General features: G+C 34.9%; 1 protein-coding gene across 9 annotated transcripts in view; it reads right to left on the minus strand.

The window, feature by feature from the left end:
• Tbc1d5 (TBC1 domain family member 5) overlaps positions 1–19977 on the minus strand; it is a 615865-nt gene that overhangs the window by 241093 nt on the left and 354795 nt on the right. For all 9 annotated transcript variants that reach the window (XM_063257823.1, XM_063257829.1, XM_063257828.1 and 6 more), the window contains one exon: positions 2124–2226. In XM_063257823.1, the coding sequence (XP_063113893.1) occupies positions 2124–2226 (103 nt within the window). The remainder of the gene's footprint in view (positions 1–2123; positions 2227–19977) is intronic.

Here is a 19977-nt window from a genome sequence, read left to right on the forward strand (position 1 = left end):
AAGGTTATCTCTGACTTTTGTTGGAGTTCTGATCTAAAACTGGCTTTAAATCATGCTGTGTGCTCTTTGTTCTTGTCTTTGTTAAAGAAAAAAGGAAAAGAATGGATATAGTTAAACACCTTATTCCCCAAAAACCCTTTGAAACAATTCCAGAGGTCTTCCTCCAGGAGCCAGAAGGAAGAAAAAAAGTGGACTGTGTGCCAGCCAGTCTGTCCTGAGGAAATTAGCAGTCTGGCTCCTGGAGAAAGATGTGCAAAGGGTGAAAAACCACAAAGTCTAACAACCCACTTCTTGCACAAATTATGGGAGTTTGAAATTCAACTTTGGAAGCCAAGGTTGGCCTGTCAAAACTCCATGCCAGCCAACTGTAAAGTGGAAGAGCTGCTGCTGTTCTCAGCTATCCAAAGCATGGTATCCACTGAGAAGACGGGGAAGAACGACTTCTTCCTCATGAAGGAGATGGAGAGCTCCCCAGCTCCATATTAAACTCCTTTTTTATTTTGTTTTTAAGAACAAGAAGAAAACTGAGCTTTCCTGGGCAAGGCTGACACTTTGATATCACAACAGAGACAGTGGGGATTTGGCTTAGGTCTTCTGAGACTTGTTGCTCATTAGGGGAACTTCTTGTCTGTAATTTCAAGCTTTTCCAAGGTTGAACTCGTATTTAGGATTTGTAAATTCTCTCCAACTACATGTGAGAAACTAGGACTAGGAACAAGTGAGTCCTCACTAACTTCCTCCACACGTGGAGTCTGAGGTAAACACTGGAATGAGCAAGCGACCTCTGGCTCCACTTCTGCCTTTGTTGTCACTTGTGCTCCATGCTCCCCACAGAGACAGCCAGCTGGTGAGTATGCAGGAGTTGGTAGGCACTAGATTTAAAATGACTCTGCCTAGTTTTCACAAAACACAGGTTTAGAATAGTACTAGATTAATACATTTCTATACTTACATGGAAAAGAAAAATATTGGTAATAAACCATGTTACTATTTTTGTATTTATTCAATTCTTGCTTTATATCTATCTATTGACAACATTTATAATGTTCTTCAGATAGCTTTCACATGTTTATGGTCAGGTTTATCTACTGACATTTTATAGTTTGTCACTAGGAGTGAGATTTTTTTTTCCTCATTTCCAAGGTAAAAGAACTATTGTCAACATGCAGTTAATATAAAGACATGATACTAGTATTTAAAATACTAATTATTTTCTTTGGTTATTTTATGTATATAATAACAAATGTATTATTTAGTATAATTATAATCTAACATGGTTTACCATTTTTAAATCTATAAGGCTTATTTTAAATTACTTTTGCCAGAGGTGCTTTCTGTTACATTAAAGTCCAGTGATCATCAATATGATATAACTTTTGATTTTTTTAAGACTTATTAATTTGGTTTGCATTTAATATATAACTGGAGGCTGGGTATATATCTTAGTGGTATAGTGCCTGCCTGGCAATAATGGGGTTGTGAGTTGGACCTCCAGTACCAATATACATATATATATATATACACACACACACACACACACACACACACACACACATACATATATATATTATATCAAATTGGGAAATAGAAATGATTCAAGTATATACCTCTTTACTGACATAGAATGAATTTTCATAGAAAACCTAGATACATCCTTACATGACATTGCTAAATTGCCCAGATTAGCTTTAAACTTAGAATCCTCTTGCATTGCTGGAATTACAGGCTTGTGCTGCCATTTCCAGCCAAAACAACCAAAACAAAAAAACAAGTTTTATTACCGGTAAGTTTTAAAAAGTATCTGATGATGTTTTACATGACATGTCACATATGCTGTAAAGTCTGAAAAATTTATTACTAGACTGGCTTTAAAGACACTATCCACAAAACAATTCCCACAAGTTGAAAATAGACTGAACATGATATAGAAGACAATTTGTGGAACATCCTATAATAAGGAAGAAGCATACTTGCTTCAGAGAACTTACTTTTGTAACCACAGAGCTGACAAGTAGCACTTGGATTACATTAGCAAATAAAGGTTGCATTATTGATTTATCATTTGTCAAGCTGTACAGAAAAATTTAAGTCAATGCATGAGAACTGTAAGATATTTTCATTACCTGTTTATAAAGTAACTGCTCATTTTCTCTAGCGTAACAGAAAAGAACATCTGTAAGAATTTTTCTCACATTGTCTTGTTGGAAAAACTGCATTTCAGGAAACCTGAAAAGAGAAAATACAGTATTGAAATGGACAGTTTTGAGGATTTCCTCAAGGGCCTGGGATTTGGCTCAGTGGTATAAGTGTCTGCCTGACAACTGTGAAGTTATCAGTTCAATCCTCGGTACAAAAAAAGAAAAAAGAAAGAAAAAAGCACCCTCAAACTCTTTCTGCTAAGAGGGCTGCTCACCTCAAGGGCTGCTTTGAACTATTTGCCATGCAATTAATACCAACAATGGAATTTTAAAAATAGGTGACATAGGGAAATGTCATATCCCAGAAGTAAATGACATCCTTCAACATTTATACATTTCAATATTTTTTACAAGTATAAGACTCTGAACATGTGAATGTAGCAGTTTTAGAAATGAATTTTAGCCTACCTATTTCGAGACAGTTTTCTTTTTTTTTCTAACTAGAAAGTGATTTTGTAAATATGCCAACTTTTTCAAGAAATCAGTCATTCCTTTTACTTGACAAAAATAATTGTGATTTAAATTATACATGACCACTCTCAGTTTTACTGAATTAAGCTACATCCCTCAAATAGAAGAAAACTTAACAAAAATTACTCGAATGTTCTCTAAATCAAAAGTTCCACCATTTTTATAAGTGCTTTGAGGTAAATGTATAACAGAAGAAAGGGCAGAGAATATGAAAATGTGAAAAGTTTTAAGAATATAAAGAATAATAAAACTGTAAGAAGTCAAAGAAGTATAAGGACACAATACACATAATGATATAATATACTAGCACTGAATAGTATAGCATTATCCCTATTGTCTAAGGGAAAACAGTTTTGTTAGGACAAAAAAGATCTGACAGAATTCTGGAAAGAGGAGAAACATGAAATATAAATGGGAAAGCTAACTAAATCAGATGAAAAGCTATGAAGATATAAAAGACAGTGAATAATTCAACTGTGCAGCAATGCAGAGTGATTAGTAATCAGAAGGAAAAGAGAATTCCATGAAGTACTGCCAGTTGGGCACAACAGTATGGAAGAAGAAAAGGTGCAGCAAATCTGGGAAGAGCTCTGAATATTGAATTTACAACCAAGGAAACAATTCAGTGTTTCTAAGTTTTTGAACAGTGAAGTGATAAACAAGAGTTTAGGATTCTAAGTAGAAGTAAGTCTGAAAGTAGAAAGTTCACAGAAAGGACATTCAATAAAATGAAGAGAAGTGAAAGATTCACAAACCCAAAGAGAAAAGCCTGACAAGTAGCAAATTCATGTGGCATTATATCAGCTATGTGTTTTTGAGCAAGATACTATAAACTGCTTCGTCTATTAAATCTGGCTAATGATACTGGTATTGTGACCAAGATGAAATTACATGAAAACAGTGAGAACAGTATCTGAAAAGTAGTGGATGTTCAGAAATAAAAGTTATTATTAAGCAATGAGTAATAGTACTTTAGGTAAATAATGAAAAGGTACATTAGTTGGCTCTAGAAATAAAAAAGTGGGGAGGGAGAGAAAATACAAGAAAACAGAAAAGACAACCTACAGCATAAAGCCAAGTGGTATTACTGAAACAGAAAAATATTCCTCACTGAAGTCCTTTAGAAAGGAATAATATGGGCCGTGAATTTAGCTCAGTGGCATAGCACCTACCTGGCAAGTGCAAGATTGTGAGTTCGATTCCAAGTACCTAAATAAATAAATATTAAAGGAATAGTACTTGCTTTACCTCCCTTTATATAGAAGGCTTCTGCTTTCTCTTTCTGGAAATCTGAAGTGCTTTCTGCTTCATTCTGATCCTGGATTGGCTCTTTATGAGAGTTTTAACTGTCTCTGTTTTAGGCTAGGTTTCTGAGTGATCATGCTAGAGACTGATGACACACATTGTCTCTGAAACTAATTCTTAAGATGAATGGAGTTCCACTTTATTTGCATTTGTTCACTTAATTTTTGCTTGAAATTCACTTTCATATGCAACTGTCACCAGACCTAGAATTTTTATCTTTTCAAAAGTAGCAAGGAAGCCTGTTTGGGGAGCCAATCAGCAATCTAAGGACTTGGTCAAGGTGACTCCACACCTCTGCACCCACCTTAATGCAATGGCCATCCAAACACTCCCTACCCAGGAATGCTAGTTCAAGTAGAAGTGCACAAATTGACTTCTTCCAAAAAAGGCAAAATTAACCTGAAGATAGTTCAAAATATACCTAATACATCATGGAAAACAAAGAAGTTCTAGAAAGATTTCAAGTGGACTAAAATAAGAATGATATACATGTAAATACATTAAATGATATGTGAAACAAAAGACATTTACCAAAGCCTTAGAAAGTCAAACATATCAAAGCAAAGTCAGAATGAAAGAAAGATAGATAAGTGGTTTCTAAACTGTTATACATAAACTAGGGGCAGGCAACTCAGCCATTAAAGTAACAATATAGTAGTACTTTTGAGAAACGAAATTTCTTCCTCTTTTTCATTTATATGACTTAAATGTATCCCTCTCTCTAAAGTTAATCACCTGGCCTACCAATCATATTTGAAAATTTTCTTTGTAAACTGATAATAAAAACAATTTAGCATTTGCAACATGAATGGATCACAATAGAAAGTTTTGCAAACTAATTTACTTGGGAACAAATACCCATGAACAATGTGGTAAGAGCTTAACATCTAACTACTAAAAATGTGAATTATATACTGATGCATACTTTCACTTAAATGCACACTAACCACATACAAATTAAAAGTTAGAGATCTACAAGAATTAAAATACAGATAATTTAAATTGCCCATTTTTAGCAAAAACCCAATCAACTAAAAATGTATATAAGGCAGACATAACATATTCATGCAAGTACACAACATCTACAATTCTACTCTATAATGCTGAAGTACTAATTTATGAAATTTCATGATATCCTTTTAAGGAAAATATTACTTGTTTCTTAAATTCTCATGAAGACTCCACAGCATCAAATAAATAAGGTAGGAAGATACTGAACAGTGCTGAAAAAGAAATGTTTTATTTGAATACTATACTTTTTTGTTTTAGTGGTATAAGGGATCAAACTTACAACCTTGTGCTTACCAGGTAAGCACTTAAGCCACTGAGCTAAATCCCAGGCCCAAGAACTGTTTTATGTGAAACAATAATAAAGAACACAGACTACTATATTGAACCAAGGTGGATCAACAATTATTGAGATTTTTGAAAACTCAACAATATTAAAAAATTTCATGCCGAAAAACTAAAAAAGATTTAAAACTTCAGAAAACACTACGTAAAGAAGAAAATCAGAAATAGAACTAGAAGTTCAGGATTCATTCAATCCAAGATACCCAACAAAAAACAAAATTTTACTATTTTCAATCACACTAACTCTGGACTAAAAAACAAGTTTTGTTATAATCATAAATAAGTAAGAAAAGCTATTTTTATGATTGGCCATCAAATGAAAATGGGATTGTGAGGTGATGATCGGACTCAGAACACAAAGGACAGCAAAAAGAAATATTCTGTGATGACACTCAGAGCCCCACCCCCACAAAGTCCTACATTTTTCTTGATGGAGAATTTTAGGATTAACTCTATTGATTAGTAGTTGCTCAGAAATGTGAAGGAATTAAAGAAATAATATATACTACAAAATAATACAAATTACCAAAAGCCCATACTGCTTCTCATCTTAATAGCATACTTGTAAAGAAGAAAAATCACATTTATATTAGTTATAAAAAACACTAAGAAATAAATGTGGAATGTCATGCTATTTACTAAAAATGGGGCATTAAATGGATGTATAACACCTGCATTTATTTTTTAGGAGTATTTCTACTGATGAATTACTTATATTTTATTATATTATGCATTTTGTACTTAAAAGGAAAATAAAATGTTTAATTTTAGAATAAACAACATTTCAATGTCAACAGTTTGTTTCCTTATAAGATCTAACAAACAAAAGAAATAAATTCCTATGTGAACTACAATGAAAATACAAACAAAATCCTACCATAAGAATAATTTTTACTTCAATTATCACACCTCCCACAGTCTTCACATATGTATTGTTTTTATACAAGTATTTCTTACACAGATAGCACGTGTGTTTTGTTTACGTATTTTTTTAGCAGGACATACTTGTCATCTCTCCGGTCTTTCTGTTTTGTCAGGAGGTTCTTATATTATATAATGGGTATTTCAAAATATCAATGAAATAGAATACTAAATAAGTACTGAGTATGTAGAAAAAAAATAAACATCAACATTTCAACATCAACTGCTTATTTGCTTACTAAATCTAGACAATAACAACAGAAATAAATTTGTATGTGAACTACAAGGAGAATACAAATATAACTCTACTGCAAAAATAATCTTTATGGAGACTGTGGGAAGATGAAGGATTGATAGGTAGCACAGTAGAGAGCCTCTCTGAGAAAAACAACTCAGAACCTAGAATCTAACACCATGGAGAAGACCAGATGAAAACAGAGGGATTCTCACAACCCAGGAAAACTGAGGAAAAAGAAAAAAGAAGGAAAGAAAGAAAAACTGTGGGTGGAAGGCTGGAGCTAGATGCATGCTCATTGGAGTGGTCTTGCATTGTGCTGGGTGCCTTGGATGACTCACGGTTGTGCTGATGTCATGGTCATGCTGAAATCAAGGCTTGGTGAGCCCAAGGCCCTTGGTGGGAGGATGCGCTGCAATAGAGCATGGAACTGGCAGGGAAATCTGCACTAACCCATGGTGAGTGCTAGGAATTCAGTCCTGCGGATGGGGTCACCAGTGGACGACATATTGGAGTTGGGCAGGAAGGGCCTGAAGCCGGAACCGCAGTGGTGTTAGCCAGCTGCTCCTGCAAAGGCGGACAGGTGGGATCTGCTTGGGCTGGGTCATGCCCCTGGTTGGGACCCAATAGCCAGGAATGAAACTGTCCCTAACCTGTGTCATCCGCAAAGAACAGACTAATGTGGTGAAGGCACTCGCTGGTTCACTGGCTTAGAGGAGAGGAGCCAGCCCACATCATCCCTGTGTGCACCTCATAGATCAACAGCAAACTGGAGAGGGCAGCAATCCCCTAGCCAACACACTTCACAAAAACCATAAGCAATACAGGAAGGACCTGAGACCTCCACCATACACCTGTCTGAAAGAAACCAGAAACATGACAAGAGAAAGAAACAAGAAAAAGTCTCCAACTGTTGACCCAGTGAAAACAAGTCCAGGAGAGGTAAATGCAGAAGAGTTGAGGGCAGCAAACATGCAATACTGGACACAGTGTCAGCAGATTTAAGGAAATACCTTTGTAACCTCATAGATGAACTTAAAACTGAAATTCTAATTCAATTTAAGCAAGATATAAGATGATTAATAAAAGAAATGCTAAGTACCTCTTAAGAAGACATAGAAGGAAGAATGGAGGAACCCATAAAAAGTAGAGAAACCTTTAATGAAGAATATAAACACAATCTAGAATACATGAAACAGATCCAAAGAGATTAACAGGAAATTAAAAATTCTATTGAAAGCTGGCAAAATTGCTTGAAAGAAACTAAAGTTAGACTTTCAAAACTTGAAGACAAATTTGCAATGTATGATTGCAAAAGGAAAGATCTCTTAAAAATAACAAGGAACCAGGAAGTAATAATACAAAGTCTAGAAGATGACAAGAGGATCTATAACTTAAGAATAAAAAATGTGAGCAAAGAAGCAGGGGTAAACACAAATGAAATACAAAGGCTATTCACAAAAATAATTAAGGAAAACTTCCCAAGCATAGGAAAAGGAAATGATTTTCGGATATATGACTCCTACAGAACTCCAGCCAGCTACAACCAAAACAGATCTACATTCAGACATATAATAATCAAGATCCCAGAAATTCATCACAAGAACAAAATATTAAAAGCAGTCAGAGAAAAAAAAATCACCTATAAAGGAAAACCCATCAAAACGGCAGACTTCTTGACACAAATCATCAAATCAAAAAGGGTTTGGAGTGAAGTATTCCGAGCCCTCAGAGAAAATAACCTCCAACTCAGATTAAAGTATCCTGCAAAACGTTCTCTCAAAATTAATGGAGAAACAAGATATTTCTATGACAGAGAGGAACTGGGGGAGTTTGTGACCACCAATCTGACCTACAAACATACTGAAAAACATTCTAAAGAGAGAGAAAAAATCACCAGGATTCCAGGAACAGTGGCAGAGAGGTCTCAATGAATGGGGAAGACAGTGTAATCAAGGAGAAAAGCAGACAACCAACGGCCAAAAAATAGCATAACAGAGATGAAGCAGAGAAAGTTGGCTATAATCTTGAACACAGATGGTCTTGATATACTAACAAAAAGAAATGCAGGCAGAGTAGATCAGGAGGTATGGTTCATCATGGGATGCTCTGAATAGGAAATATAATCAGCCTGAAAGAGGGTTAATGAACTGAAAATCAAAGATGAAAAAATAATGTACTACGTGACAGGGAACCAGAAAGAAATAGGGACGCTCATCCAGCAGCTGCAAATAGGTTGGAAAGTCATGACGCTTTTGTGCAGTGGAGAACTACTCAGCTATAAGGAAGGAATACAGCTTAAGATCAAGCTCAGGGGTAAAAAGGTTCAGAATCACTTAGGTAGATAGCGGGTTGCCACCCTAATCTAAAAACTAAAGGAGTTAGTGGGACCCAAAATGTACAAAGCACCCTGAGAAAGTGAAAAAGGAGGAATTGTCTAAAAAAAGGAAGGCAGAGGTCATTGTTAATAATGTATCAGGATTTAAAAGCTACATTATCCTTTTCACTCTGATTAGTTTGGTTTTATTCTGTTCCAGTCTATCTACTCATACTAGATTTGAGGGCACAAACAGCTATCCTAAAAATAGCAGGATATACCGCAGTAACTATCCTTAATTTCCTATTAACTTAATCTGAAGCCCTGTATTACTTACACTATTCCACTATGACTTATCTTATTTGCATCAGATTGTTAGACTGTTGTTTTGTCTTGACTGACTTTATTTGAATCTTGTATGCTTGATAGTACCATGTCTGAGAGTAGAGGCAACTACTGTGAAGACAAGATTCAATAGGATACCTACTTGGTTTGATTATTAATGCTTTTGAAGATCTATAATGTCTCCAATGTTTTGTTTTTAATCAATATCGCTATGTACTGCTATGTTTAATTATACTATGCCTGATGATACAGACAATTCTACATATAACTAATGTAGATCACCTAGTACTGTGGTTTTGTATGTCTTTTTTGTATCGTGTTTTTCTAGAAATTTTTTCTTGTCTTTTTTTTTCTTCTAATACAGAAAGGATAGGTGTACATGTAGACTCATGCATGCACAGAACTTATAGTTTACAAGAATAGATTATATAATGTATGATGTAATGAACAGATACTCTGAAGAAAAAGAGACACTAAGATATCCAGTGCTAATTCCATAGCGTCATGATATAAAATCTAGCAATGCTATTATTCTCTGTTCAGAGTGATATTAGTCTGTTTTCTTTTGTTTAATTTCAACATATGTAAAGATATGGACAGCTATTTTAAAGAAAACGAGAGACATGATGGCAGCCATTGTTGATTTCCCTATTGTCTGGTCTTGAAGACCTAAAATACTTTCATCATCCTGTTCTGATCAGTTTAACACTATTTTGTTCAGCATGAATTCACTATGTGTGAAGATATGGGCAGCTATTTGAAAGAAAACAAGAGACAATATAATAGAGAGTGAAGATCTCCAGTGGCCTTGCTTTGAAATCTGTGTTTCTTAAATTGGTTTATTATGAGCTGTTTTGTTTTAATTTTACCCTCTTTAAAAAAATCTTTAAATTATCATACATAAGACAATTTTCTCACATGCAACCAGCATGTTCCATATGCAAGTACTGTTTACCTTGATAGCATATGTGTTTAGTTTTCCTGTCTCCTTTGGTAGGTTATACTTGCATCTTGCTTGGTCTTCCTGTTTTCTTAGGAGATTCATGTAATGTTTACTGGTCCCTCTTTGTGGAGTTTTTTGAGGCAGATACATGTTGCTCTTCTGTTATAATTGATCATTTATAAATTCCAGTCCCAATCCTCTAAGAAAATTTCTCTGTGATATGTTATGCTTGTTATTTTGTTTGTAAAGTATGAAACTATTTATGGTTGACAAGTTTAGGACCCCGTAAAACATAACCATTGGTCAATGCATTGTGTTTCAAGTGACGTCATAGTAGCTGCATAACTCATCAAGGGCATCTACTCCACCTTTTGTTTAGTTGTAAAATGTGACCATTGCTGGCTTCATTTGTTGTTGAGGATTCACTATCAATTCCCTCCTCTTTCCTTTTGTTTTTGGCTTTGTTTTTTGAGAAAGGGTCTTGCTATGCAGTCCAGGCTAGTCTTGAACTCACTATGTAGTATCAGCTCTTAATGTCACAGATCTTCCTGCTGTGGCCTCGAGAGTTCCAGGATAACAGGCATGCAACACCATGTCCAGCTTCACTATGAATTTAATATCATTCTATAACACTGACAGTATCAATACTGCTTTTTTTTTCTTTGCCATATAGGAGGCCAATATTATTTTTCTGAAATCCAAAGACTGTATTATACATTTCCCTATTGTGAACTTATAATATTTTGTCAGGAATCTCTGCTCTGTTATTGCAAGTAGTTTCTGTGCTGGTCAACTGGTGTTCTGTTAGCAAATGTAACATCAACAGGTAACTACAACCAACTTTCCAATGTGAAATTTTGCTTGCTTTTTGAAATAGGTGCAACAAGTCTGTTCACAATGTTACACAGATTATTAGTGCAAGAATAAAGATCTAGTCGCTAAATTTCAGGATAAATAAGGTGTAGAATGTCTTTGTATTTATAAGGGCATATATTTTATATCGTATTTGGAAGGTTTATTTGGCATATATTGCTGAAAGCTACAAGCATGAAATCATGCAAATTGTTCATCAATTGGCACGTATTTGGATGATAGAGGAATTGCTTGTTGGGGGGGGGGGGAATACCGGGATCAAACCCATGACTTTGTGCTCACCAGGCAAGTGCTTGAGCTGTGGAGCTAAATCCCTGGCCCTGAAAGAGGAAGTGCTTAATAATTTGAAACAAGACTTTCAAAAAATGAGCAAGCAGTAGCCAGACTGTCCCATTTTTTTCTTTCTTGGTGGGTCTTTTTGTCTTCAAAATATAGGCAATTTTGAAATATAGTAAATCTCTTCAGTGTCACTATTGTTCTAAAAATCTCAATGCTGCATCTGTCACTTCTCCATAATTCTTCAGATTCTGACAATTAGAATGATAAAGTCTTGCTATGAAGACTTTTAGTTCAAATAGTAAGGTGCCAAGATAAATGTATCTTTGAGTATTACTATTGCATATAAACTATTTTACTTGTACTTCATTATTAGTGTATTTCACAACCTCTTGTAGCTTATCATCCATTAGAAACAATTTCCAAAATTGAATTGCAGTGCTGGCATTCTATCCAATAGATTTCACCCCAGGAAGAATCTAATAACATTTTCTGACATTGGATCATTGAGGTATTAGTAATCATTTTGTAGCATTTTGACTAGTGAAATATTTGCATTACTGTTTTCATCCTCATCTAAATCAAGGTCTTCATTGTGTACTTCTGTTGTATCTTTCTTGTGTCACTGCCATAACTTCTTTACTTCATGTCTTAGTTACTTTATGCTTGTCGTTGAGACAAAATATCTGATGCCCAAATTGGGAAAGGAAAGGTTTATTTCTTACAGTTTTTGGAGGTTTCAGTCCACACTCAGTTGGCTCCCAGGCAGGTGGGTATGGCTGGGCCGCCTTTCATGGTGGCTGCAAACAGCAAGCTGGAACCAGAAAAGAGCAAGACACACCTTCTTCTGCCATTACATCACATCCTGGCTCCAACCCTATGTGGGTGGAGCACTGACACCATCAATCCAAGCACTAGACAATGAACCAATCACAAATACACAATGCAAACTCATGAGACCTGGGGAACACAGACATAAACCATGACACTTCATGATCCAAGTTAATGATGAGTAGCTGAGCTACCTGATGACTCATTCTCGAACTCCTCTCAAAATTGTAAAACAGGATTTCCATGAAACATTGTACTGAGTTGGGCTAATTCTCCAAGAAAAATTAAAGGAAAACATTTAATAATAAAATGATTACACAAAATGTAACATAAAAGCATAAGGTGGGCAAAAACGCACTTCTTGTGCATACATCTGTTGTTCATCTACCAAGTTGAGAACACATACATTGATTTTTGTACTCCCCCAGCACAGCTACTGAGACACACAGCTGGCTAACCTTTTGTTAAGTAAATGTTTTCATCAGAAAATTATGATATGGGTGTCTGTTGCCGAAAAGGAGTAACTGAGGATAAACAAGGAAGAGAAAGCTCTATATGTCAAAAAATATAAAGCATTCTGAAAGAAACTATAGAGGACACAAATAAATGGAAAGGTATCCTGAACTTATGAATTGTAGGATTTTGTTAAAATGACCATCCTACTCAAAGCAACCTATATATCCAATGCAATCTATATTAAATGCCCTCATCCAAAAATTCACATGGAACCAAAAAATAACTCAGTCAAGGCAATCAGGAACAGAAAGAATAAAGTTGGAGGTATCAAACCAGTTATTTTCAAACTAAACAACAAAGCAGGATGACACTGGTATAAAAACGTACATCAACTAATGCAAGAGAACAAAAAATACAGAAAAGAACAAACATATTCATGGTCAACTGATTTTTGATAGAGATGCCAAGAATATACAAAGGATGATCAAAAGATATAGTGTGTGTTTAAATTTTTAAAAACTTTATTACAGTAAGACATATTGACATTAATTCCCTCGAAGTACTCTTCCTCACTTTAAAGACATTTATCCCACTGTTTTTCCACTTTTTGAAACAGCTCTGAAAGTCCTCTTTCGTATTTTTATAAGGTATAATTAAAAAAAAAAAATCAGTGAATGCTGCTGCTGAGTGCCCTCCAAAGAAAGACGGGTTCATAAACACATTATAGTGTGTCTTCATCTGCCTTATTCACTGTGTATGATAATCTGTAACTTCAAGTCAAAATGACGATGACTGTAAACATTTTGAATTGATTGAGGATACTGAAGTAGCCATGACAGTACAAGTAAAGCTCTCTAAGAGAAAGGATTTCTGTACTGCTTGAGAAAGTGGCAAAAACAAAGAGATAAAATGTGTTCAAAGTGAGAGGAAAGGAGGGAGGTTGAGGTAGATTGATAGCAATATGTCTTTTACAGCAATAAATGTTTTAAAATGTAAACATATCCTGTGTTTTGGTCACACCTCCTACAATGGAAAAAAAGTCTTGTCAATAAATGATGCTGGAAAAACTGGTTATCTATCTGCAAAAAAGGGGGGGGGACTCTTATGTCATGCTAAGTGACTCAAAATAGATTAGAGTTAACCTTAAAACCTGAAACCACAAAGCCACTGGAAGAGAGAAGAAAACTACACTGGAGTGGGTAATGATATTTTTAGATTTAATCCCAGAAGCATAGGCCACAACAGTGAAAACAAAAAAACAAGATTGCAACAAAATCCAAGTTTCTGGATCTGAACATGGTAGAACATGTTTTCTGAAAGCCTGATCAGGAAGCTCACAAGTCAAGTCTAGCCTGGGCAACTTAGTGAGACTTTATCTCAAGTAAACACAAAGAAACAAACAAACAAGCAAATAACGCTTTGGGAGCTTAAAGGTATAGTTTAGGGGTAGAGTTTACACTTAGTATGTATAAGGCTCTGGGTTAATTCTCAACACCTAATAAATAAATAAAATCCTTCTCATATCAAAAGAAACAGGAATATAGAGACAACATATAGAATTGTAAGTCTTACATCTGATATTCAAAATGTAGAACTCTAACAATTTGATGGAAAGAATGACTATTATAAAAAAGATTAAATGGAATACTATTCAGTCTTTAAAAGTAGGATGAAATCCTGACATTCAAAGAGACATAGATGAAACCAGTAAACGACATGCTAACTGATAAAGCAAAACAGAAAAACAAATACTGCAAGTTCTCATTTATATGTGTACTCTAAAACAATAGAACTCATAAAACCAAACTGTAGAGCAGTGATTAACACAGGCAGGGTAGGAGGAATGGGGAGATGATCATTAAGGGGTGAAAAGCCTCAAAAAAGAGTAAGTTTATTTTTAGAGCTATTACACAGTATGGTGAATATAGCTAATAATTTGAGTACCAAATATTTTAATGCCAGTAAGAGTAAATCTTAAAAGTTGTCATCATAAAAAACCTCAAATTTTGAGATAAAATAGTTGCTAATCATTCTGTACTACATTAGTATCTCATTTTACAAAGATACATAATTATAATTTGTCAACATATAATTGAAAATTAGAATATCCATGATGTAAAGGATCACAATTATATTAAAATATAATTATCAAATACATAAAAACAATATCAGATAGCACTGTACATATTATAATGTATACTGTATATCTAAAAGTTAAGAACTCTGAAAATGTAACTATAGCACCATTATAATACCATTGCTAATAAAAATAATCCATTACTTAATCTAGTCAATATTTAAATTTCAGTATTTTTATAAAAATTTTAATGATATTCAAAATCTAAGAAATAGCTGGCAATCCACTTAAATTTGTTAATGTTTCTCAATATCTATTAATGCACTGATGTGCCTTTAAGATACTTTGACTCTGTAGATTTGTCCTTTTTTTCTTGAAATGTATTTTTTAAAAAATCAGAGTTTTTAATCCTGTAGAAACTTCCAAATTCTGAATTGTATTTATCATACTTCCACTGTGTTATTTAATACTTCCTTCTCCTCTTGTATTTTCTATATATTGGTAACTAGATCTCAAGACTTAACCAGATTCTAGTTCAACTTTTCAGCAAGATTCTTCAAAAGTTAAAGTATAATGACTTGAGAATATGCTCCCAAATGCCCATAAAAAGATGGAAGAATGATTTCCATTTCTTTGAATATTTGCTAGGCTTACTGACAAGTTTGTCACAAACTAAATGCAGAAGTAATTCTATGACACAAGTTATATCTGGCTTTTTTTCTAAGCCACCCTCCAAAACAAGCAGCTGTGCTGTGAGAAAAGTTAAGCAGCTACATGGAAAAGTCTTGTGGAATGCTCTAGCCAAAAATTCAGGAAAGTACTCATCTTAGAGCCAGCCTCAACAACCAGACATGTGAGTGGGTAGCCGACAGATAATTCCATCCCCTGGTCTTCAAGATGCCCCCATCAACACTGTGTGGAACAGAGATGAGCCATCTTTGTTGAACCTTGTCAAAGTTGTAGATTAACTAACAACACAGTTATTCTTTTAAGCGCTGGGGCGGTTTAAAATGAAGTCATTCATAACCAAAGCAGTTTATGTTGTACTTTCCTCACGCAGCACATACTGTAAGCTTCTCTCTCCTTATGTGACACTAACAACTACACTTGTTGGTGCCTATATCTACTGATTGGCAGTCACAAAATGATAAAATTATAATTTTCTCCCTTTTATTATCTAAAATACTTGAATTAGAAAATTTTTTCTTCAATTTTTAAGTACTTTGAAATCCAGTTTGTGCTGATTTTAAAATTTTACTCAATTCTGTTGTTTCATGGATATTCGTGGTTACTGATGACACTAAGGTCTACTAATGATAGAATGCATGCTCCTTCTGCCACACAAGACAGTTCACAACAAATAGACCATTCTATGACATAAATTGCTTTTAGATATTTCCTCATTATGTCTGCAGTGTGTGGAAATGAATCAGGAAGTGGGAGATGAGGGGCAGATGAACACCCAATAACCTGGAACCCAGGTTCCAGGGGATAGTAGGAAAGACATTCAACTATTGATCTATCGTAATACAGACAATAAAGGGAAGTCAGACAAATATTTGGGACATCTGCAATGAAGAATTTCTCAGATTGGGGGTTGGGGATTTAGCTCAGCGGCATAAGCGCCTGCCTTGAAAGCAGGCAGTCATGAGTTCGATCCCTGGTACCGATAAAAATGAAAAAACAAAACAAAAAAAAGAGACCTTGTTGAGGGTTTATAATCAGGCACTAGAACAAAGCAGCACAAAAGGACTTGAAGAAACAATAACTGATGTTATGCCTACATTTCAAAAATAGAAAGTCAAAAGAAGCATTTATATAAAATTTAAAATGAGCTTATGACTACTCCCTCATATGAAACACCAGAAAGAATTATTTTACTATGGCTTATTGTTTTGTTAAATAAAACTAAAAAGTTAAACCTAAACTGCAGGAAGAACAATTGGACATAGATAGAAACAGGTACATAAAGTCCTTTTTCTTCCTGTGTGGATGATTTTGCCATTCTCTCTATTCAATTAAAACTGTTACCTGTTCTTTCTAGGAACCTAGTTGGATCTAATTTCCCAGTTTCCTCTTCAGTTAGCTGTGGTAACAAAGAATGAAAGTGGAAGTTATACATGAACACAAAATGTACTCACCACACACTTGGTAGGTGCCTATATACACTTTACTTTCAGTTGGATAGAATGGGAAAGATCACTGGAAAGGCACAGGAAAAGGAACATGCAGACTGTATCTGCAAATCCTTTGTTATACCTCCTTGTGAGGTTATGAAATAAAAATGATACAGCTTCTTCTTCATTCCCTTTCTTAGATTACTTTCCCTAAAGGAGGGCAGTTAGGTTGTTCCATGGAAAGATCCACATGAGTAGGAAATAGTATGAATTCTCTCCAATCCTAGTCAAACTGTCATACCTGAAACTCCAGTTTCACATCAGACTCTTAAGACAGACATTCCCTGCTAAGCTGTTTCTATGCTGTTTTGCAACAACTATGAAATAATAAATGAATATTGTTCTAAGCCACTAATTTTGGTTGATTTATTTATATACCAAAAGATAAATAATGGATGTTTTGAAATCTGAAACTAAAATGTCATTAGAAACAGTAACTTAAATGTGCTACAGAAAGGAATAGAGGACTTGGGTAGAAGAACTTTTAGGAGAGTTTCAGTTAAGGATCAAAAGGTATAAAAGAGACTGTTAGGTAAAGACAGGGCAGGAGGAAACTCCCAATGAGGGATTGTCTTAGTTACTTTTTACTCCTCGCTGAGACAAAATACCTGACACGCAAAGTTAGGGAAGGAAAGGTTTATTTCTTACAGGTTGGAGGTTTTAGTCCATACTCAGCTAGCTGCAAGAAGGGGTGGCATGGTGGTTTGCCATGAATGGTTGGCTGAAAACAGCAAGGCATGAACTGGCAAGAGAAAGACACTTTCTTCCAGTTGCATCTTACGCTGGCTCCATCCCAAGGCAGGTGTAGCCCTCACATCACCAATCTGAGCACTACACAATGAACCATTCACAAATGCTACATTTGGTTGAGTTCATAATTCATGAGGCTTGGGAGTCAAACTGACATAAACCATTACAAGGATTAAAAGAAAATGGGGAAAATATAATAAAAAAATGAAAGCAAAGGATCTGCAATATGTAGTGGTAGAAAGTCTGACAACATGGCAGCCTTTAGCTGTATAAACACTGAAAGATGTATTCCACAGACTAGGTGATCTAGCCTAGCACACATGCAGATAGAGGGTCTAAAAGTTACTATCCTGCTTTATATTCTTGTTATTTACAGTAAAATGGAAGAAGGGCAAAGCAAAGTAAAGAGCTTGATAAACATAAATGTGTTCAAACTTGGTGGACTTGAAAATGTGATTTTTCTTATTCTAAGCTTCTCCAGTTATCAAATGATGTTAATATTAAGATACTGCTTTTGAGCAAGATCAAAACTAGGACCATATAGATAAATAAGATTAAAGAGGAAATAAGGGTTATAACTGTAAAACTGTTAACATACCAGAAAGCTGAAAGGTGCTGCCTCAGAGAACCCCAGTCATACAAAAGGCCCATAGAAAGACTGAAAAGCATGGCTCTAACAGGAAAGGCTCAGTCCAGGATGCACACAACTTCTCAAAATGAAGAACTGGTTTAAAATGTCAATACTCTTGCTATGGTTTGAATAAAATCACCCTAGAAAAGGCATTATGAGACCGGGTTTTTGAAAGTAACTGACTGTAAGGATGATAATTCGTTAGTGAGTCAGTCTGTTGGTGAGTTTATAGCTGAAAGTACTCTGAGAGGGGCCTAATTTGTAGTCAGGCTGGGTCACTGGCAGTGCGATCTAGACACATGCATTCTTGTCTCCCACTCCTTCTCAGCTAGGCTCCCTTTTATTCTCTCTGGTTCTTAGCTATGCCTTTATCACACCCCTCTACCATGATGGTACTGCCTCAGAGTGAACTGACTACAAACTGAAACCTTTGAAATGATAAGCCAAATAAATCATTTCCTCCTTGAAGGTGTATGTGTCAGACATTTTGTTCCTAGAGCAAAAAACCATGAATACAACTCCAAAGTTGAGAAACACACTGCCTTAGAATATACATATCCAGAACCTGTACTCTAATAAAATGGCAAATTCAGAAGAAATGGATAAATTCCTAGATACATATGAATTACCAAAGCTAAACCAATAGGATATAAAAATCCCTAAAAACCCAGTATTAGTCAATGAAACTAAATAATAAATTATCCACTAAGAAAATCCCAGGTCCTAGTGGTATCACTGCTGAATTATACAACAACTTTCTAACATCAATATTCTACCTACAATTTAATGAAATCAAAATGGAAGATACATTCTAAAGTCATTACCATAATTCTATAAATGGAACTCAACAAAAAAGGAAAAACATAGAATAACCTCTTTAATGAGCACAGATATAAAAATCCTTCATCAAACACTGGCAAATAGAATACAGTAAATCATCAAAAAGATTATACATCATGACCACACAGAATTCATTCCAGGGTGTAATGATGGTTCAACATATGCCAATCAATAAGTGTAATGCGTCATACAAACAGCAACAAGGACAAAAATCACATGATCTTCACAATAGATGCAAAAAAGGCATTTGACAAAAACCAACATCCATTCCTACTCAATACCCTGAATAGAAATAAAAGAACTTTATTTCAATCTGAAAAAGCCATCTATGACAGACAAACCAATGGCCAACATAACACTAAACACAGAGAAACTGAAAGCTTTCCTTTTACAATCAAAAACAATAATACAAGGATGTTTGCTCTCCCTACTTTGGGCCAAGACAGTTTTCAAAACTTTTGCTACAATAATTATACATGTGGAAGAAATAAAAGGGCTATGAATAGGGAATGAAAAAGTTAAATTATTCTTTGCAGATGATATGATCCTCTACATAGTAAATAACTGCTACAACTAATAACCAAATTTGATAGTAAAACAGGATGCAATGTAAGCACCCAAAATCAAGACCACTCCTAGATGCCAATAACAAACACACCAAGCGATAAAATAGCATCATGCAAATGAAATACTCAGGAATTAACCTAATCAAGGGAGTAAAAAACTTCTACAACAAAACTATAGCATTCTGAAAAAGGAAACTGAAGAGGATATAAGAAAATAGAAAGACAACCTATGTTCATGAATAGACAAAACCAGTATGGTCAAAATGGCCACACTTCCAAAACTATTACATAGATTTAATGCAACCCCAATAAAATTATCAGTAGCATTCTTTATACAACTGGAGAAAGCAATCCTAAAACTCATATGGAACCAAAAGAAAGCTAGAACAGCAAAAGTAATTCTGGGCAAGTA

Source organism: Cavia porcellus, unplaced genomic scaffold (genome assembly GCF_034190915.1).
Source record: "Cavia porcellus strain 051 isolate PalLab524CR breed Dunkin Hartley unplaced genomic scaffold, mCavPor4.1 scaffold_10, whole genome shotgun sequence".
Taxonomy (NCBI): domain Eukaryota; kingdom Metazoa; phylum Chordata; class Mammalia; order Rodentia; family Caviidae; genus Cavia; species Cavia porcellus.